The 21,871-nt window shown below is 44.2% G+C and overlaps 1 protein-coding gene across 3 annotated transcripts; it reads left to right on the top strand.

Annotated features, from left to right (window-relative positions):
* The first annotated feature begins 575 nt into the window (after positions 1 to 575).
* Znf471 (zinc finger protein 471) lies at positions 576 to 19,669 on the top strand. Of its 3 annotated transcripts, none has more exons than XM_057761827.1 (5): positions 576 to 682; positions 9,587 to 9,669; positions 10,819 to 10,945; positions 15,843 to 15,938; positions 17,630 to 19,669. In XM_057761827.1, the coding sequence occupies exons 2-5, from the start codon at positions 9,661 to 9,663 to the stop codon at positions 19,255 to 19,257; spliced, it is 1,860 nt and encodes a 619-aa protein (XP_057617810.1). In that variant the 5' UTR covers positions 576 to 682; positions 9,587 to 9,660; the 3' UTR covers positions 19,258 to 19,669. The 3 variants fall into 3 exon arrangements, with proteins under 3 accessions (XP_057617810.1, XP_057617808.1, XP_057617809.1); XM_057761825.1 differs by having other exon boundaries at positions 652 to 774; XM_057761826.1 differs by lacking the exon at positions 576 to 682 and adding an exon at positions 7,780 to 7,836.
* Positions 19,670 to 21,871: the final 2,202 nt, after the last annotated feature.

The following is a 21,871-nucleotide window of genomic DNA, read 5'->3' as shown; positions in this document are numbered from 1 at the left end:
CCGCCCACTTATTCGCAAGTCCCGCCCCTTCAGAGTCTGCTGAGAACCCGCCCATTCTCTGTAAGCCCCGCCCCAGCTCAGATCGTGCTGAGAACCGCCCTACTTGCTAAGCCCCGCCCCTCGCCTCAGACTCCTCTGAGAACCCGCCCTACTTGACAACACCGCCCCTTATCTCAGACAGCTGGGACCTCGCCCTTTCTTCGCTTAGCGCCGCCCTCACCACGGACTCCTCTGAGACTCCGCCCTTCCCCCCCACCGCAAGTCCCGCCACTTCTCCAAGCCCCGCCCCTCGTCTCAGACTCCTCTGAGAACCCGCCCTACTTGGTAACTCCGCCCCTCACCTAATACTGCTTAGACCCCTCCCTTTCTCCGCTTAGCACCGCCTCACCAGACTCCTCTGAGACCCCGCCCTTCTCGCAAGCCCCGCCCCCTCAGAGCCGGCTGAGAGCCCGCCCAACTGACTAAGCCCCGCCCTCACCTCAACTAGCCCCGCCCTCACCGCACTCTAAGAACCCGCTTTTTTCCGTAGGACCCGCCTCTCATCTCAGTCTTCTCTGGGAACGCGCCCCTTACGCCAAGCCCCGCCTTTCTCGGGCTCTGCCCCTCTGAAGGGCTGGAAGAGACTGCGCCTGCGCCCAGTTTGTCCGTTGCCTCCCAGCGTCCCTTGGTTGACAGCGTCTGGGTAAGGCGACCGATGGGGAGTGGAAGCCTGAAAGCTGGGGTAGGGGAGAGCCTCGTAGTCTCCGCGTTTCCCAGAGGTCAGCGTCCCTGGAGGTAGGCTTGGCGGATACGTGGAATCCGGGGGCGCGAGGGCTGAGGGTTCAGATCTAAGTGCGTACTTGGGTGTGCCAGGCCGGAGTGTGTGAAACGAACTGGGCTTTGAGTTTTCAGGGTGACTGTACGTTCGTGTGAGTGTGTGGGAGTGGAAGACAGGGTCTGAGAAATAAATGGTGCTGATGTGAGGTGACCGTGAATCGTATGGTTGGTCGTCTATCTTTGGTGGGCTGCGTTACAGCACTTAATGCTTGGAATGTCCAAAGTACCGAATATCCTGATGAGCGTTCGTGATGGATGGATGGCAGATTCAAGGTAGCTTCAGGGTCAGGGCTGATCATCGCAGACGCCAAAATACATTAGAGGGTAAAGAATTTCAGTCCCAAACCCAACTGGGAGAGGAGAGGGGCTGCAGGGTAAATTGATCACCAAAGGACAATTTTGTCGTTGTTATTGTTTTGAGATAGAGTATTGTGTACCCCTGGCAGTCCTCAAACTCAATGTGTAAGTGGAGGATGACTTTGAACCCCTGATCTTCCTACCTCAGCCTCCAAAGTGCTGCGATTACAGGCATGTGCGACAACTTTGTGGAGCTGATTCTCCCTTTTACTTTTTCCTCCCCTCCCTTTTTATGTGAGTTCTGGGAGTTGAATTCTGGATCTCGGGCTGGAATGTGAACTTTATCCACTGGGCCATCTCTCCAGCTCTTCATATATCTTTAAACATATTCTTTTGATGGAGATGGGTCTTGTATTAATCTGTTGCTTTCATTGGTTAATTAATAAAGAAACTGCCTAGGCCCATTTGATAGGCCAACCCTTAGGTGGGTGGAGTAAACAGAATAGAATGCTGGGAGAAAAAAGCTGAGTCAGTGAGTCGCCATGATTCTCCCACTCCAGACAGACACAGGTTAAGATCTTTCCTGGTAAGCCAGCTCATGGTGCTACACAGAATATTAAAAATGGGTTAGATCAGTATGTAAGAGCTAGCCAATAAGAGGCTGGAACTAATGGGCTAGGCAGTGTTCAAAAGAATACAGTTTCCGTGTAATTATTTTGGGGCATAAGCCATGCGGGCGGCCGGGTGCTAGGAACTTAGTCCGCCGCTCTTATTACAACATTCTTTATAATGATCTTGTTAACAGGGGTTTTATCGAGTTCTGGGAGCCACTCAGGCAAATTGATTGAACTATGAGGAACTCAGAAAACTTTGATTTATAGCCAGTCCTTCAGCAGCACAGGTGAGACGACTTGGAACTTGCACCTAGCATCAGAATTCAGAAGCAGTCATTGGGACCGAGTCCTCAACCTGTGGAGTCTGCTTGATAGTCCCAGAACTGAATTAGACGAAGAGATACCAGTTTGTGTCTTCTGCAGAACTGTTTGCTGGATGTGTTTGGGGAAACTTCAGAAGTGTTTGTCTTGCAAAGAAGAGACTGAATTTGTGTATTCTCTGTATCATCAAAGCATGTGTGTATGCTTGTGCCTGTGTGTGTGTATTAGAGACTTGAGTTTGAGAAAATAGAGGGTATGAATCTTGCCTGAGTTTAAGTGTTGTATGACTTTTCCTTTGGGCTTTTCATGGTTATATCATTGACATGTTGGAGAGAGTAGTGTATCAGGACCCTGCAGCCATAGCAACTAATTTAGAGGAACAGTAGATACAGGTTGGGCTTTTGTAATGGTGAACGACCTGAGCTGTCCATCATGAGATGGGTGAAGTCATAAGTAGGATGTGCACAGCAGCAAGTCTGTTATCAAATAGAAGCTGGTACCAGGGAGCGGAGTATTTCTGTGACAGGCCTGACCATGCTGCTTGTTGATGAAAGGTGGCCTTTGGTACTTTGGACTAGGAAAGAGGTCGAACACTTTAGGTGGTATTTAATGGACCATACTGGTAAGCACAGGAAGACAGTGGTGATAAAAGCAATGTAGATTATGATGGCCTGACTGGAGAGGTTTCAGAGGAGAAGAATATTAGCAAGTGGCTTAGAGACCATTCTTGTGATATTTTGGCAAAAAATGTGGCTGCTTTTTGCCCTTGTCCTATAAATCTGCCTGAGGCTAAATCAAAGACCTTTGGATTAATGATGTTGGCCAGGGGCCTAGTATTGACTGTCGTGTGGTTCTTAGTGGCTGCTCTTATGCATGTCTATAATGAAAAAGAGCACCAGGAAGTGTATTAGATCTAACTCCAGTGCCCAAGGAGATCAAGTTCAAAGCAAAGCCTAATGCTAAATGGAATAAAGGAGTGCTGGCCTCACCCAGCCAAGGTTCCAACTTGTGAAAAGGACTTAAAGAAAAGCTTAAGCAGTGAAGGAAACCATCAGAAACAAAACTGATAGATTTAAGTAAGTGGAAGGGCCATATTCTAGCCTCAGAAAGCAGAAGAACTCGGCTGCTTTTTGCCGTGTAATCCTAGATTTAGAGTTAATGATAGAAGAAAGGGTTATGGACTCTCCCTCCGTAGCTAAGGAAAGCTGCTGGGGACAGGCATGTGTCAGGGTGTCCCATTATGGAGGCCCCAAGGGATCATTGCATGAAGCTGGGAATATGTAGCTGGGATTGTGTTGGAGCCCCAAGATTTTGGAGATGCCAGAGTCATGGGATAACTGCCAAGAGTAGCTGCAGACTGAGCATGGCACCATCCTGAGAGAGAGATGTGTGCTGCAGTTAACAGAGCTGGCAGAATTGGAGATCTAAAGAGTGCTTTAACAATCAGACATGGAGGTGCAGAGCTGGGAGTTTACCCTGCTGTTTTTTGGTCTTTCTGCACTATGCTCCCTTTCCTCCCTTCTGGTATGGTAATGTATAGTCTGTTTGATTGTATGTTGGAAGTATGTGATCTGCTTTTTAATTTTGATTTTACAGGGGTTACAGTTAAGAGAGTGCCTTAAGTCTCAGAAGAGATTTTGAACTTTGGACTTTTAAACAGTATTGAAACTGTGATAGACTATGGGGACTTGTGAAGTTGGATTGAATGCAGTCATCAGGGCACTACTTGAGAAGGATTAGAAGGTGTGGTCTTGTTGGTGTGTCACTGGGGGTGGGCTTTGAGGTTTCAAAGGCCCAAGCCAGGCCCAGCAGCTCTCTCTTCCTGCTGCCCGTGGTTCTGAATGTAGAACTCTCAGCTACTCCTCCAGCACTGTGTCTGCCCATGTGCAGCCATGTTCCTGCCATAATGGTAATGGACGAAACCTCTGAAGCTGTAAGCAAGCCCCAATTAAATGCTTTCTCATATAAGAGTTGGCATGGTTACAGTGTCTCTTCACAACAATAGAACACTAGTTAAGACAACATGTTGGAGAAAGAGTACCAGGACCTTGTAGTCATAGTGACGAATTGAGAAGAACTAAGAGATAGCTTGGTCTCTGGAATTGGTGATGGAACTGTTAATATTCTCTAGTAGAAGAAGGAGGGAGTGTCACAGGATCCTTATCTGACATTGTCGCTCTCTCTCTTGCTACCCTCACCCTGCCCCCCATCTGTATAAAGATGATCTTGGGAGATGTTAGAGGGTATAGGAAGTAAACTAGTAACTAAAAAAAACTCATGATTCAGTTCCCATGAAGATGCCATCCATGATAGGGTGAGACTTTGGGGTGATACAGTAGTTTGGGGGTTACCCATGCTCTTATAAATAACTCTTTTCCCATGCTCTGTAAATAAGCCCAATCAATTCATGGATTCAACAAGTTGTATTTTTATGGAATCGTTACTTTGATCTGTTATTGTCACCCCTATCTGGGGTAAATAGATGTTTCTTTTATGTCTCCTTAGAAAAAGTTTTCACAATGAGAACTAGATCTGCCAATATATAAAGTGACAAATGCATGAGGCTCCTTGGAGAGGTTAAATAGAAGGATCATAGTACATACTTCTGTGAATGTGTGTGGTTGTGCAAGCAAGAAACTGGGCTGTGAAAGACTCTGTGTTCTTTGCCCTGGAGTTTCTATTGCTACAGTGAAACACCATGACCAGAAAGCAAGTTAGGGAGGAAAGGGTTTATTTGGCTTACGTTTCCACATCACTGTTTGCCAAAGGAAGTCAGAACAGGAACTCAAGTAGGGCAGGAGCCTGGAAGCAGGAGATGATGCAGAGGCCATGGAAGGGTGCTGCTTACTGGCTTGTTTCCCCTGGCTTGCTCAGCCTGCTTTTTTACAAAACTGAGAATCCCCAGTCCAGGGATGGCACCACCCACCATTGGCTGGGAGAGCCCATTGATCACTAATTGAAAAAATGCCTTACAGAGAGAGCTCATGGAGACATTTCCTTAACAGAGGCTCCTTCCTGTATGATGATTCTAGCCTGTGTCAAGTTGACACACAAAATCAGTCAGAGGTCTATTTAGTTTTGTTTGTTTGCTTTTTTTTTTTTTTAGAAACCGTATACCATTTTCCATAGTGAAGGCAATCCATACTCCCGTAGCAATATATAGGTAGTCCAGGCAGGAATGGAACTCTATGTATCCCAGCCTAGCCTCCCTCATATTCACCATCTCCCTGCTGCTGCCTTCCAAATGCTGGGGTTACAGTGGCCTCCCTCCGTGCCCAGAGAACATCACGGTGGCTGAGAATGGGAGAGAAGGAGGAGCAGGTGTGTATGAGAGTAAACTGGGTGAGGAAGATTCTCTGAACCGTAGTGTGGTATTTGAGAAGCCTTATGAATGTAGGAGCTGAAGCTGTGGCGTCTGCATGGGAAAGATCTAGGTAAGAGGCTGTGATCTTGTGGGTGTGAGAGAGAATAGGGTGTCTGTGAAGATGTGTGTGTGCACCCAGGCCCCTCTGAGATCATGGTGTGTGTGGTTCCCAGCGTTGTGCCTTCTCTCGGGTGCCTGTAATTGTCTTCCATGGGATTGGAAAGTATGTGAGCTCTTGTGTTGGTACTTATGTCGCTTTGTATGCTGTGATCATGGCCCAGTGTGTATGGAATGACTACTTTGAAGATTAGTTAATAGAATTAGGTTTATAAAACAAAAAACACTATTACATTTTAAGTTAAATTTTTTTTTTTTTTGGTTTTTCGAGACAGGGTTTCTCTGTGGCTTTGGAGCCTGTCCTGGAACTAGCTCTTGTAGACCAGGCTGGTCTCGAACTCACAGAGATCCGCCTGCCTCTGCCTCCCGAGTGCTGGGATTAAAGGCGTGCGCCACCACCGCCAGGCTTAAGTTAAATTTTAATGTTTTAGTTTTGTTGTGGGGGCAGAAGCATACCACAGTATGGTGTGTGTGTGTGTGTGTGTGTATGTTAGAGGGCAACTTTCAGGAGTTGGTTCTCTCCTTCCAACAAGTGAGTGCTAGGGATCAAACCTAGATCCACAGGTACTTTTACCCTCTGAGCCATCTCCCTGGGAGATTCTTCCTTCCCTTCCCTTCCCTTCCCTTCCCTTCCCTTCCCTTCCCTTCCCTTCCCTCTTCCCTTCCCTTCCCTTCCCTTCCCTTCCCTTCCCTTCCCTTCCCTTCCCTTCCCTTCCCTTCCCTTCCCTTCCCTTCCCTCTTCCCTTCCCTTCCCTCTTCCCTTCCCTTCCCTTCCCTTCCCTTCCCTTCCCTTCCCTTCCCTTCCCTTCCCTTCCCTTCCCTTCCCTCTTCCCTTCCCTTCCCTCTTCCCTTCCCTTCCCTTCCCTTCCCTTCCCTTCCCTTCCCTTCCCCTTCCCTTCCCTTCCCCTCCCCTCCCCTTCCCCTCCCCTCCCCTCCCCTCCCCTTCCCTTCCCTTCCCTTCCCTTCCCTTCCCTCGTCACTATATCTAGGCTGAGCAAAGTATCCCTCCAGAGAGAATGGGTTCCAAAAAACCAGAACAAGCAATATGGATAAATCCTGGTCTCACTGCCAGTAGCCCCACAATCTGCCCCAGCCATACAACTATCACCCACATTCAGAGGGCCTAGTTTGGGCCTATGCTGGTTCCCTTGCCTAACTAGCTCTTATAACTTAAATTAATCCATATTTCTTATCTACGTTCTATCTTGTGACTTGATACCTTTTCTCAGTGCAGCAAGTTTATCTCCTGCTTCCTCTGCATCTTCTCGACACTTCTGAGACTCTTCTTTTTTGTGCTTTTTGTCTGCCAGTCACGCCTAACCGCTACCTATTCAGCTATTGGCCAATGAGCTTCTTTATTAAGCCAATCACAGTGGCATATATTCACACAGTGTAAAGGAATATTTCACTAGGGGGCTTGGGGATAAAAATTTAGGAGACTTCCAGTGTATAGGAAAGAGTGATTTGCTATACTCCAGTAGTGAGTATTGCCTGGTATGTCAGGTACTTTTCTCATTGCTCTGACCAAACCCCCGACAAAATAAAAGACAACTTGAATACAGTCCACCATGGCATACAAGTCATGGTGGCAAAGCGTGAGGAGACTGGTCATATTGCCTTTGAAGACTAGAAGCAGAGAGCCATGAACCAACATCTGACTTTCTTTCCTCTTTGTCCCCCCCCTTTTTTTTTTTTTTTTTTTTAATAAACCTGAGGTTTCAGCACATGAGATGGTGCCACCTACAGGGTGATTCTGCTTCTTCAGTTAAACCTCACTGGGAACACCCTCAGATATGTCCAGTATTATGTCTCCTAGGTGATTTTATTATTTATTTATTGTAGTAGGAGGTGCAGACTATGTCCCGCTGTGCAGCTAGCTTAACCCCCGAAATAACCACACAGAAATTGTATTAATTAAATCACTGCCTGGCCATTAGCTCTAGCCTCTTATTGGCTAACTCTCACATCTTTCTTTTTTCTTTTTTTTTTTTTAAAGATTTATTTATGTATACAACATTCTGCCTCTATGTATGCATGCCAGAAGAGGACACCAGGTCTTATTACAGATGGTTGTAAACCACCATGTGGTTGCTGGGAATTGAACTCAGGACCTCTGGAAGAGCAGCCAGTGCTCTTAACCACTGAGCCATCTCTCCAGCCCCCCTCACATCTTGATTCAACCCATTTCTAATAATCTGTATGTCACCACGAGGTCATAGCTTACCCGGAGAGATTCTAACCTACGTCGTCTCAGGCCGGAGATTCATGGCATCTGCCGCACTTCCCTTCTTCCCAGCATTCTGTTCTGTAAGTTTTTTTTTTTAAATATTTATTTATTTATTATGTATACAATATTCTGTCTGTGTGTATGCCTGAAGGCCAGAAGAGGGCGCCAGACCTCTTTACAGATGGTTGAGAGCCACCATGTGGTTGCTGGGAATTGAACTCAGGACCTTTGGAAGAGCAGGCAATGCTCTTAACCACTGAGCCATCTCTCCAGCCCTGTTCTGTAAGTTTTTTTCCCCTCAAATAAATAACCTTTGAATCCAAACTAGTGTGGGATTGTTTTGTGCTTTATCAAATGATGTAGGATGTGTTGCTTTCATTGGTTGAATAAAGAAAACTGCCTTGGCCTTTTGATAGGGAAGCCCTTAGGTGGACGGACTAGACAGAACAGAATGCTGGAAAGAAGGGAAGTGTGGCAGATGCCCTGAAACTCTGGCCTGAGACGGACATAGGTTAGAGTCTTTCCCGGTAAGCCATGACCTCATGGTGCTACACAGATTATTAGAAATGGGTTAGATCAAGATGTGAGAGTTAGCCAATAAGAGGCTAGAGCTAATTGCTGGGCGGTTAATCTCAGCACTCGGGAGGCAGAGGCAGGTGGATCTCTGTGAGTTCGAGACCAGCCTGGTCTACAAGAGCTAGTTCCAGGACAGGCTGTCTCGAAAAACAACAACAACAACAACAAAAAAGGCTAGAGCTAATGGGCCAGACAGTGTTTAAATGAATACAGTTTTTGTGTGATTATTTTGGGGTTAAGCTAGCTGGGCGGTGGGATGCGGCCCGCTCGCCTCATACTACAATTTATTGGAAATACTTTTTCCCATACACTATATTCTGTCCATGCCCGTGATATTTTCCTCCATCATCTTCTCTTAGATCCCCATCCATGCCTTCTTTTTCTCTCTCTTTAGAAAACAGGCAAATAATAAGACAAATAAACCAGAAATAAACAAACAGAAAAAACAAAGAAAAGGTATGAGAAACACATATACACAGAGATACACAAACAAAACCCATAGAAGCACAAAATCAGAAACCCAAATAAATATGTAAGCAACAGACCAGTAAGGTTAAAAAAAAAGCCCAGACAACAAAATACTAAGAGAAAAAAAACTTCCAAAAATACCATTTAGTTCATTTTGTGTTGGCCATTTACTCTTGGGCCTCAAGCCTGCCCTTGAATGTAGTGTGTATACCCAGTGAAACTTCATTTGGGAGAAAAACTAATTTTTCCTTTGCAAGCAGTTGACAACTGGAGATAGCCTCTGGGTTAGGGATGAGGGCTCATGTCCATTTTCCCTCTCAGCGCTTGGGACCCCATCTGGCTTTGACCAGTACAGGCTCTGTGTATGCTGCCAAGGTCTCCATGAGTTGATATGAACGTCAGTGTGGTTGTGTCTAGAACAAACTGTTTCCTTGTGTCCTCCATCCCCACTGGCTCTTCCCATCTTCCACCTCCTCTTAAGCATAGTTCCCTGATCCCTGGGAAGAATCCCATTTAGGACCAAGTGTTCCAGGGTCTCTCACTCATTGCACATTGCCCAGTTAGGGGTCTTTGTGTTAGCTTCTTTGATAATGGCTGAGCAAGACTCAGATCTGACTCCCAGTTTGGTGTTGTAGGTGATGAAGTTCAAGCATCCTACCTGCTCTCAGCCAGCTACATAGATTTGGACCAGTTAAAGCTGGGAGGGAAGAAAGGGAAGGAGCAGCTTGCATTGGTGATACTGGGAGAACCATGAAGGCCTTGACTTTCCCTACCCTTTTCCTCTAGGCTGGACTTCCCAGGACACAGTTGTTCTCCAAGGGAGGAGAAGACAAGAAGTGACTGTTGAACTAATAAAAGCCATGTTACAGGTTAGTTTATGTCTGTTCTCCATGAGAAGGGGTCTTGATGATTGGCACTAAGTGACTCTACTTTGGAAATTCTGTTAATAGTCTGTCCCCAGGCCTGCCCACTCCTTCTCCTACAGAACGTCATTCTTAACTTTAGCTGCCTAGTAGCTGAAGAATAGATGTGATGTGGTCAAGAGGCCACTCTGAAATTCTTTCTCTCCCTGCCTTATATACACGTCTTTATGATATCGCATCTTACTAGTTTATGGCGGGCACCTTGAATGTGCCTAGTATCACTGGTTCTTGAAAGTTAGGGAGGGTTGTGCCTGATTAGTTCTTGGATGGGAGGCAGAATAAAACTATGGATCCCTGCTTGGCAATCCTCCTGCCTCATGCTCCTGAGAAGTAGGATTATAAGTGTGGCCCACCATGCCTTGAATGTACACTTTTCACTGGTTTGGGCTCTTGTCAAAAGACTTGTCTTCTTTTACATGAAATAGGTATCTCAGTACTACTGAATTGGATTCCAGGTTAGATGGACATGCAAAGGCCCTCTACATGGATTTCTGTCCTTGTCTGTCCCTGAAATAATAACATGGAGTTTGTAATTGGAATCTGAATTTGAGGAAATCTTGTGGCATCCAGCCCTCAGTCTGTGGCATCTGGCACTGTCCAGGGAAAGTGTGTAATGACTGGACTAGATTAGAGGACTGTCACCTGCTGCCCACAGCAGAGCTGGGTTGCAGGTAGGCGGATTTCTAAATGCTTTGATCATCAGAGATCATGGAAGTTTTGAGAGTGTAGTAGAAAAGGAGTTTGTTTTGTTTTTTAAATATCCTCTCACCCATCATGAGTCATGTTATTCTTTTTTTTTTCTTTTTGTTTAAGATGAGAAGAGGTGGCCCATTTTGTGGCCCAAGCTGGCCTTGAGCCCCTGGACACAAGCATCTTTCCTTCTCAAGCAGCTCACCTACAGTTAGCCTCTGACCCACTCCCAATCCCAGCCAACCACTGTTTCCTATCTACATATTCAGATTTCTGGGCATTTCATATAAACAGAATGATACAAGATGTAGTCATTTGTGTCTTCTTTCATTTAGTAACTACCTCTACCCCAAAACAGAATAAAAAATGTTACAAAATTTTGTAAATGCATTTGTGCCATCTCAGGACTCCTTGACCTTCACAGACGTGGCCGTAGACTTCTCCCAGGAGGAATGGGAGCAGCTGAGTCCTGCTCAGAGGAATCTGTACAGGACTGTGGTGCTGGAGAACTACTGGAACTTGGTCTCAGTGGGTAAGTGTCCTCTCTGCGGATACTCCAGAAACATCCAGAGCCTGCTTAAAGCACCTTTCACATTTCTGTGATTAATGCTGTGTTATTGTGTCAGGGTTACATGAGAGTTTCATACCCAGTCTGTGAATTTGACGTATTATCAGATACTCGTGGTTATATCTTTAGGTAATTAGAAACCCAGATTTGGTGGGAACTGTAGCAGATACCTCTGCTTTATGTTGCCTTTCTGTTATAGTTCTGCTGTTCTCATCAGTAGGTGGTGACAGGGCTGAAGAAGAATGTGGCCTGGTTACTATTGTGACTGGGCCCTAGACCTAGACCAACTGACTCCATGATGGATTTAGGCTGTAAAACTGAGCACGTAGACAGCACCACCAGCTAAAATGAAACAAAGACCTAATTCATCAGAGTTTGCATAGTTCTGGGAAAGTCTCAAAATGTACTAATTTTCCTTTTTGGCTTTTGGAGTTTTGCTCCTGGCTAACAGTTCTTGTTAACTGAAGTCTGTCAATCCAGAATGTGGTCTTTGTGCTTAAAAGCTCACCCTGAGAAAGACTCAGGGCTACACTGGGAACCTGAATACCCAGTGTCGTTGCCAACTGGCTAATAACGATTTTCTATTGGCTTAAACCAGTGTCTGAGCAGTCTTCTCTGGTGAATACCCCACAACACTATACACATAGAATATCACTTTTCAAATAAGCTTCCAAAATTTTTCATTACATTAATTTTTATGGAGGGACATTGATTTTACATGGGAGGACACATGTATGCCACATACAAGTTGGAGGGTGACTTACAGAACTTGGATCAGCTGAGCTCATCAGGTTGGTAGCAAATGCCTTTACTCACTGAGCCATTTCAGTGACCCCCAAATATGTATCTTTTTATTAACTTATGATAAATTAGTGAAACCCACTGTTTTAAAATATCTCCTGATGCTTGCTCCTGGAGAGACTAATACAGACCCTTCTAAGCCTGGGTCCATGTTAGTAGATGAGCTTGCTGTTCTTCAGAACAATCTGCTTGAGCTTCTTTAGACCAGTGGTTCTCAATCTTCCTATGCTGTGACCCTTTAATACAGTTCCTCATGTTGTAGTGACTCCCAACTGTTGGAGGCTACTTGTTCACTTCTGGCCTCCCAGACCCAAAGTAATCACACAGAAACTATATTATTTGCAATACTGTTTGGCCAACAGCTTAAGCATATTTTTAGTTAGCTCTTACATCTTAAATTAACCCATTTCTATTTTTTTTTTTTATATTTTACCACGAGGCTTGTGGTTTACCGGCAAGGTTCCGGCTGGCAGCTTGCGTCTTTCTCCTCTGGTGTCTACATGGCATCTCTCTGACTCTACCTACTCTCTCTCTATATCTTTTCCAGGCTAGCTATATTCTGTTAAGCTATTGGCCAAAAGCAGCGTCTTTATTAACCAATGGCAATAAAACTTATTCACAGCATACAGAGAGGAATCCCACATCACCCAACCATAAAACTGTTTCATTGCTACTTCCTGATTGTAATTTTGCTACTGTTATAAATCTTAATGTAAACATCTGGTGTGCAGAATATCTGATATGCAATCCCCAAAGGGGCCGTGACCCACTGACCCACAGGTTGAAAACGGGTGCTTTAGGCTAGATTTATGCCTTTAGCCAAACTGGGAAACTGTAGACTACTTTTCTCATCTCTCTTCTCCTTTGGGGACGTCAGCTGCACTTGGGTGATCTGTTTAGTTTGTGAAGTCTTGCTTTAGTGTTTCAAGTTACATCGTTTGTGTTGAGCTACTGGGATGAATGGTTATCCTGCTTTCTTCAGCACTGTGTCAAGCCCATCTAGTGATCTTTAACGTGCCAGGCACTCCATTTTCAACTGTAGACTTTCCGTCTCACTCTTTACTTTTTAAAGATTTGGTGTATATATCTATGTGTGTGTGTGGGGGGGGGGGGAGAGCGAGAGAGAGCTGTATGCCACATGTGTACAGGTCACCACCTAATTTAAAAAAAGTGGTTTCCAACCCCTGAAGCTGGAGTTACCGGTGGCCGGGAGCCCCCCACATGGTGCTGGGAACAGAACTGGGACCTTTAGGAGAACAGTTTATGCTCTGAACTACTGAGCCATTGCTTAGATTCCATCTGGTTCTATTGTAGTTTCTATTTTTCTACTGAGAGTTCTTTTTCTTTCCTTTTTTCTTTTTTTGAGACTGGGTCTCACTGGCCTGGAATTCCTATGTAGACCAGGCTGGCCTCAAACAGAAATCTGCCTCCCAAAGTGTTGGGATTAAAAGTGTGCACCTTCATACCCCCTTTTTTTTATCAATTTAAAAAATAGTTTTGGGGTATGTGTATGTGTGATGTATGTGTGCATATGTGTATGTGCACGTGTATGAGTGCAATGTGTGCATGCCACGGTGTGTGTGAAGGTCAGAGGACAACTTTTGAATGTCATTCCTCACCTTCCAGCTTTTGGTGTTCATCTGCAGCCATGACAGGCTTGTCAGCAAGCTTCTGGGCATCCTCCTGCCTCCACCTTACATCCTGCTGTGGGAAAGTGGGGATTAAGCATGTACTACTGTGTTAGCTCTCCATGGGTCTTGGGAATTCAGATTCAGATCCTTGTGCCTGCACGGCAAGTGCCTTACCCACCGAGCCATCGTCTCAGCCTATTTGTCTTAATTTTTTATCTTTATAAAAATATTTTTATTCTTTGTAACTTTTATATGTATATAGTGTATAATTTTATCCTTATTAATTCCTCAACACCTTCTCTAACTCCTACTGAAATATACCAACATGGCTCCGTTTTTACTTCATATTCTATTTCTTTTTTATTGTTACTATTAATCAATTACCCCAGAGTACAGTTAGTGCTGACCATATGTGAATAGGTTTGGGGCCATCAAGCAAGGCATGGTCAGCAGCAGCCACATCACCAAAGCACTATTGTGGAATATTTAACTATGTAAAGATGTGTTGCATCTGTTTGTGTTGCAGAATACGACTTTAACTATGTGAAAGTGTGTTACATTTGTTTATGCTGTATTTTTTTTTTTTTTTTTTAGTTTTTTTTTAGTTTTTTTCGAGACAGGGTTTCTCTGTGGTTTTGGAGCCTGTCCTGGAACTAGCTCTGTAGACCAGGCTGGTCTCGAACTCACAGAGATCCGCCTGCCTCTGCCTCCCGAGTGCTGGGATTAAAGGCGTGCGCCACCACCGCCCGGCCTGTATTTGTTTAATATGTTGCATTTGTTTCAACTTGCCTGCCTAAGGTACCCGATTGGTGTAATAAAAAGCTGAACAGCCAATAGCTAGACGGAAAAGGATAGGTGGGGCTGGTGGACAGAGGGAATAAGTATGAGGAGAGATCTAGGTAGAAGAGAGAAAAAGAAGAAGAGAATGAGGGAGAAGGAGAGGACACGCCCAGCACTAGAAGCCAGGCAGCCACCAGACAGACAGGAGAAGCAGTGAAAGTAATATAACAGGAACGGAAGGTAAAAAGACCGAGGCAAAGCGTAGATGGAAACAGATCAGAATCAGAGCTAAGATAACACTGAGCATTCGTAACTAATAAGTTTCCCTGTCATGATTTGGGAGCTGCTTGGTGGCCTAAGACAAAGCCCGGTATAAAGGACAGTGATTTTTTGTTCCTCAGCAGCCATCAACTGCCAATAGCTTCTCAGATAGCAGTGGAGCCTAGGTAAATTCCTCCCCACCCATGCTGGAATGTTGGGTAGTTGACTTGGTATGTGTCTGCTGTAGGCAGCCACAGATGCTTGTTTGTTTATTATTTTGCATCCTTGAGTGGAGTAGATTCCACAGTGTTTTAAAATGTGACACTGCAGATTGGTTACATTTTGCGTTTCTAGCCATGGTTAACATTTCTCATTCTCTTATGTCCAGTGATTCTGGGGTTTATCATGGATAGTACAAATGGAATCTGCAAAGGCTCAGGATTCTGTCGCTGTCCTCTGAAAATGTTTGTTCTGAGACAGAGTCACTATGCTTGGCTCTGTTTTAGACAGGTAGTTCATTTTTTAATTTGCTTTTTTTGAGACAAGGTTTCTCTGTGTCTGTAGGCCAGGCTGGTGTTGAACTCACAGAGATCCTCCTGCCTCTGCTTCCTGAGTGCTGGGATTAAAGATGTGCTCTACCACTGCCTGGCAACAGGTAATTCACTTGACTCAAACTCCAGTCTGTCTCTAGCAGGGCTTTAAAATTTTTATTAAGGGGCTGGAGAGATGGCTCAGAGGTTAAGAGCACTGGCTACTCTTCCAGAGGACTTGCATTCAATTCTCAACACTCACATGGCAGCTTACAACTGTCTGTAACTGCAGTTTCAGGGGATCCAGCACCCTCATACAGACATACATGTAGGCAAAACACCAATGCACATAAAAATAAAAAATATTTTAAATTTTCATTTATTTTAATTTTAAAAGAGATTTCATTTGTATTTAAAATACGTACATGCATGTGTGAGGGTGTGCACATGTGAGTGTGGTTGCCGACAGGAGAGGCTGTGAGCGCTCTGCTCCTGGAGCTGGGGTTGTAAGTAGTGCTCAGCTCCTGGTGTGGGAACTGAGACTCCCTGTTCCTCTCCACGAGCAGCATGCAGCTCAAGCACTGAGCCATCTCTTTACCCCATCCCCTGGCAGGCCGTTTAAAAAGTATCTTATTTATTACTACGATGGTCCTGTCCTCCACTCCCTAAGAAACAGTTTAATATCTGTAGCATTGGCTGTTGACAGTTGCCACTCAACTATTCCAGAGTTTTATGTAGTTTGCCCTTCAAATGTGCTCCATCCTTTTATTTCATAGTTCCGTCAGACCTAATGAACTGACGTATGTGCCAGAACAACTCAAAACATGGCTATTTTTGTGTCTCTTGTTTTTAATGCAGGAGCTTGCATTTCCAAGCCGCATCTGATCTCCTTACTGGAGCATGGGAAGGAGCCTTGGGAGGCAGAGGAGGAGGGGACAAGAAGTACATCGCAAGGTGAGAATGTGTGATGCAGGTGGACAACCTGTCCAGGCAATGGCTCGGTCATTTTCAGAAGTCCTTCCCTCCTTACTGGGGCTTCCCAGAAATCCTCCCCAAGTCTTAGGGTTCTGGCTGCGAATTGGTTTCCCTTCTCCTTCCCTCTTGTCTCTGTAGTAAGTTGTTTTGTACAAAGGAGACTGTTCTAGTTCCTTTCCAGTGCTGTGATGAAGCTCCCTGACAGAGCAGGCCTTAGGGGGACAGGGTTTGTTTTAGCGTGCGAGTCCACACTGTAGCCCATCGGTGTGGGAACGATCATGAACAGCCCGTCACAGCAGAGAGAGTGAAAATGCATGCCTGTTCCTCAGCTAGCTTTCTCTACTCCTATCCAGTCAGGTTGGATCTGCACATCAGTTCAGACAAGCGAGGTGATCCCCCACAGACATGCCTACAAGCCAATCTTATCTGACAGTCCCTCACTGAGACACCTTCCCTACCATCACCTATGTTAACAAAGCCCTATATTAACTGGCCTAAAAAGTGACACTTCTGCTAAGTTGTTGAAAGTAAAACAAATGAAGAAATTCCTTTCTGAGTTATATGAGATATAAAGAGTTTGGTACACTGAAACACAAGCTTATAAAGGAGCACTATTTTCTGATTATGAAATTATGATCATGCAGTTGCCTTTAAATCCTAGGGGGAAGTCGTAAAACATAGTTTATGGTTTCTGGAAATCTCTAGAGAGTTCTGAGAAGCAATAGTAATTAACTATATTGGTAGTTATACAAAATTAACTACATATACTAATCAATTAAAGTTAGGAGACATGGGGCTGGAACGATGGTACAGTGTTTAAGACCTAAGTTCCATTCCCAGCACCCACATGGCAGCTCAACTGTCTGTAACTCTAGTTCCTGGGGATCTGATGTCCTCTTCTGGCCTCTGCAGGCATCAGGCATGCACATGGTGCACAGGCACACATGCAGACAAGCATCCATAGATACTGGATAAATCAAGAAATATTTTTAAAGGTAGGAGACATAGTCTGGCCCGGGTACCATCACCATTGCAGACTGCCTCTCCTAGTTCCTCACCTTATGCTTAGTTTTCCTGGTCATTTCCTGTGTTGTTGTTCTTTTCTATCTCTTCCCTGCTGCCAGATTTGTTTCTATTACTCTGACAAAGTACCTACTGTAATCAGCTTAAGGGAGGAAGGATTTGGTTTGGGCCATGGTTTCTATCTATGGTCAGCTGGCTCCATGGCTTTGGGACTGGTGGGAGTGCAGAAGCATGGAGGAAGGGCCTGGTAGAGGAAAGCTGGTCACTATGGCAGCCAGAAAGCAAATAGAAGCATGCCCATGCTATGAATTTCCTCCTGAGTTTTCCTTTATTCCAGTCTCCCAGTGTTTTGGCTAGCAACACTTAGCTGCAGGGAAGGCATTACCTCCCTAGTGATCAGCTTTGGAAAGAACCTCACATATATACCCAGAGGCGTGCTTTACTAGTCTCCTGTGCAGTTTTCACCCAGTAGAGTTGACAGTCAAGATTAATTATGACAAAACTCTTATCCTTAGGGACAACTTGCACATCTATGATTGTATGGAATTTACCGAATAGTTTTGAATTACTTCACTTTAGATGTTTCTTTTGCTAATAGCACATGATAGAGAACACAGTTTTTTTTTTTTTACATTTTTTTTTTTCAGATGGAGACTCTGTATACAAGACACAAGAATTATCTCTAAAGCAATTTGTGTTTGATAATGTATCAATGGAGAAAATTTCAAGTTTTGGTCTTGAGTGTCCCTCTTCTGGAGAAAAGTGGAAATATAAAGACCTTTTCAATAGACGAATGACGAATCAAGAAATATTATTTAACGTGAAAGAAACAGTCATGCATGAAGAAACTCACACTAAAGGAATAAGCTACAAATACTCCAACCCTTCAAAATCTCTCCATCTGGACAATGCAGAGGAGAATATGTATAGTCACAAGTCAAATAAGAAAAGCCTCTCCAAAAATCCCAAGGTACGAAAATACAAGAAAATCTGGGTAGGGAAGAACATTTTTAAATGTAACGACTGTGAGAAAACCTTCACCCATAGCTCATCCGTCACTGTTCATCAGAGAATTCACACGGGTGAAAAACCATATAAGTGCACAGTGTGTGGGAAAGCCTTCAAGCAGAGCCACCACCTGGCCCAGCATCACACAACACACACGCACGAGAAACTCTTTGAGTGCAAGGCGTGTAAGAAAGCCTTCAGCCAGAATTCATACCTCATTGTGCATCAGAGAATTCATACCGGAGAAAAACCATATAAGTGTAAGGAATGTACAAAATCTTTCAGGCAGCCTGCACACCTGGCTCAGCATCAGAGGATCCACACTGGGGAGAAGCCCTACAAGTGTAAGGAATGTGGGAAGGCCTTCAGGGATAGTTCTACCTTTGCTCAACATCAGAGGTGTCACAATGACAAGCGGCCCTTCCAGTGTGTTGAGTGCGGCCAAGCCTTTAGGTATAGCATGTCCCTTACTCGTCACTTCAGGCATTATCACACTGGAGAAAAGCCGTTTGACTGCACTGATTGCGGGAAAGTCTTCAGTGTTCACGTTGGACTGACTTTGCACAGGAGAATTCACACTGGAGAGAAACCTTACAAATGTACCGTGTGTGGGAAGGCCTTCCGCAGTGGGTCTTCCCTGACTGTCCACCACAGAATTCACACTGGCGAGAAACCTTACAAATGTGATGTTTGTGGGAAAGCCTTCAGCCACAGCATGTCACTCACTGGCCACCAAAGAGTACATTCTGGAGAGAAACCTTATAAGTGTAAGGAGTGTGGGAAAGCTTTTCGGCAGAGTATTCATCTTATTGTTCATTCAAGAATTCATACTGGAGAAAAACCCTACGAATGTAAGGAGTGCGGGAAAGCTTTTCGAGAAAGTTCACAGCTGACCACTCATCAGAGAAATCACACAGGAGAAAAACCTTTTGAGTGTAAGCAGTGCGGCAAGTTTTTCAAAAGAAGTACCTATCTTGCCAGACATCAAAAAATCCATACTGGAGAGAAGCCTTTTGAATGTAAAGACTGTGGGAAAACCTTCACTCATACTGCCTACCTCATAAGACATAAGAGAGTTCATACTGGAGAGAAGCCTTACAAGTGTAGCGAATGTGGAAAGGCTTTTGGGGATGGCTCGTCCCGCGCTCAGCATCAGAGACTTCACACAGGTCAGAGGCCCTATGTGTGTGATAGGTGTGGAAAGGCATTCAGAACCAGGTCATCCCTTAATTGTCACCAAAGATGTCATACTGCAAAGAAACCTTAAAACTATATCCCCTCTGGAAAACCCTTTAGCCAGTGACAAATCTTTACCATTCATCAGAGAATTTAACTTTCAACCAGATTGTTTATTCTACAGGGAAGAATTCACACAGGTAAGAGAGCTCTTAGGAATGTGAGGACTGTGGAGAAGTCCTCGGGCAGGGTTCTTAAAATGTCCATCATTGGCAAGTTCTCCGTGCAGAGGCATCTCAGGCATTCCTCAGTGTCACCAAGTCCTGTGTATACACCTGCTAAGTATGTCCATTTATTTTTGTTCCTGTTACCATACTCCAAAATACAATTGTTTTACTTGGACTTTTCCAAATGTCTGTGATTGGTATTGTTTTCTTCAAGTTTATTATTCATTTTACAATCAGAGAATCTTTTAAAAATATAAATGTTATTTATGTAACTCTTCTAAAACCCATTGTGAAATGTCTATTTATTGCATATGAGATGCTTATCAACTTGACATTAAATTTGGATGGAGACCATTCCTCCAGTGATTAGGAGACGTATCAGCACAGAACAGAGCCACACACAGAAGTAAAGGAACATGAGGGGCTCTGTGAGCCAATAGCATTATTGGGACCAAGGGTCCAGCTTTATTTTCTCTCTCTCTCTCTCTCTCTCTCTCTCTCTCTCTCTCTCTCTCTCTCTCTCTCTCTCTCTCATCTATCTTGAGACAGGGTTTCTCTGTAGCTTTGGAGCCTGGCCTCGAACTCACAGAGATCTGCCTGCCTCTGCCTCCCAAGTGCTGGGATTAAATGTGTGTGCCCCCACTGCCCAGCCCAGTTTTCTTTTGTTGAGTCCTGGGAGGTCAGGTCATGTGATCGTTGTGGCATGTGTTCCCAGGCCATCTGCAGCAGTCCATTTAAAGAGGTGGTGGGAGCAGGGAGCCCAGTTTGACAGGAGATCTGCCTGCTTCTACCTTCTGAGTGTTATTAAAGACATGTGCCCCTACATCTGCCCTTTTTCTCTTTGATTTGTTTCTTGGGCAGTTTGGATCTATCTGTCTGTTCATCTGTCCATCTATCCATCTGTCTATTTGTCTATTTATGCACTGGATTTTTTAAAAAGCATTTTGTTTCATTGATTTTTCTTAGTATTCTGTTTGGAATTTAGCTGATTCTCTGTCACTGTCTCTGTGTCTCTGTCTCTCTCTGTGTGTACGTATGTGTATGTATGTCTGCTTGTCGCTTCCTCTTCCCAGCCCTTGGTTTACTTTGATATTTTTTTAAATCCAGTTTTTATTTTTAAGTTGGAAGCTTAGTTCTGAGCTTCCATTTTTCTGATATCTACATTAACTACTTTTTTTTTCTGAAAAAAAAAAAAACCTTTAGTTGCCAGTCACAAGTCTGGACATGTATTTGTATTTTCATTTAGTTTTAAATTTGATTTTCAAAATGAAGAAAAATCGACTTGGCTATTTGATTCAAGTTAGAGGTGATTATATGATGCTTTTATATGTATCATCTAGTTTTGTTATTCTGAAAAAATTATTTTTAATTATGTGTGTCTCTGTGTGGGTATGTGCACATGTGTGAAGATGCCCTCAGAGGCCAGAACAGGGTGTCAAATACCCTGGCGCTGGAGTTACAGGGGATTGTAAAGCTCTCAACTGAACTCAGGTCGTATGCACACTTAACCACTGAGCTACCTCTCCAGCCCCGATTCATTTTTTTCTTTCAAAATATTTTTTATTTTTTCCTCAAAATGTACCCTTTGATTTGATTCAATATTTAGGATAGTACTAATTCTCAAATATTTCAGAGGTTTGTAAATCTCTTTATATTAGTTTTGTATATTTGTTTGTTTGATACCTAACGAGAATGAATATGGTATCGTAATTTGTGCTGTCAGTCCGTTTGTCTGGAAACAGAACACATTATGCTATAATTTACTTATTTACTTATTCAAAGTCAATATGTGTTCTGCAAGCATGGGAGTATGACAACAGACACTGAAGAGACAAGTAACAGAGTTTGTCAGTTATTCAGCTGTTGGTCTTTCTGACTCTGGAACAGCCTTTTCTGTGACACTGAATTGTATTGACCTTACCTATGCTGTGGAGGCATCTCAAAGGCTTCCTTGATTGTTCTAATCAGGAATCTTAGTTATTGAGATCACGAGTCCTTTGGAAAAGGAGGCCAATCTGGAGTCAGGAGATGGGACTGATGGTGGCTGCACTAATAGCAATGCCATATGTGCTCTTTCCAGTGAGGCCATTTGCTGAGCAACAAGCCCTCAGTTCCAGGGCATAGTCCCTGTTTCTGCACGTGGGTATGAACAGGAGGAACACAACAGCTAGTGTGTATGAAGCGGAATTTAAAGGGTGGTGACAAGAGGCTGGGTGTTGTGGCGCACGCCTTTAATCCCAGCGTTTGGGAGTCAGAGGCAGACAGCTCTCTGTGTGTTTGAGGCCATCATGCTCTACATTGAGAGTTTCACATCAGGCAGGGCTACATGGTGAGACCCTCTCTCAAAAGCTTGAAGAAAAAAGTAGTGAGAAGCGGTAACTGGAGCTCTGACACTAGGCGGCGCTCTTGATGATAAATGAATGACGAAAACAAACTGCCAAGGCCTTGTGTGTAACACTAGCGGAAAAAGCCTACTCA

The sequence above is a fragment of the Chionomys nivalis genome, chromosome 2, assembly GCF_950005125.1.
Source record: "Chionomys nivalis chromosome 2, mChiNiv1.1, whole genome shotgun sequence".
NCBI lineage: Eukaryota > Metazoa > Chordata > Mammalia > Rodentia > Cricetidae > Chionomys > Chionomys nivalis.
Note: the sequence above shows the minus strand (reverse complement) of the source record. Positions and strands in the feature narration are given on the sequence as shown.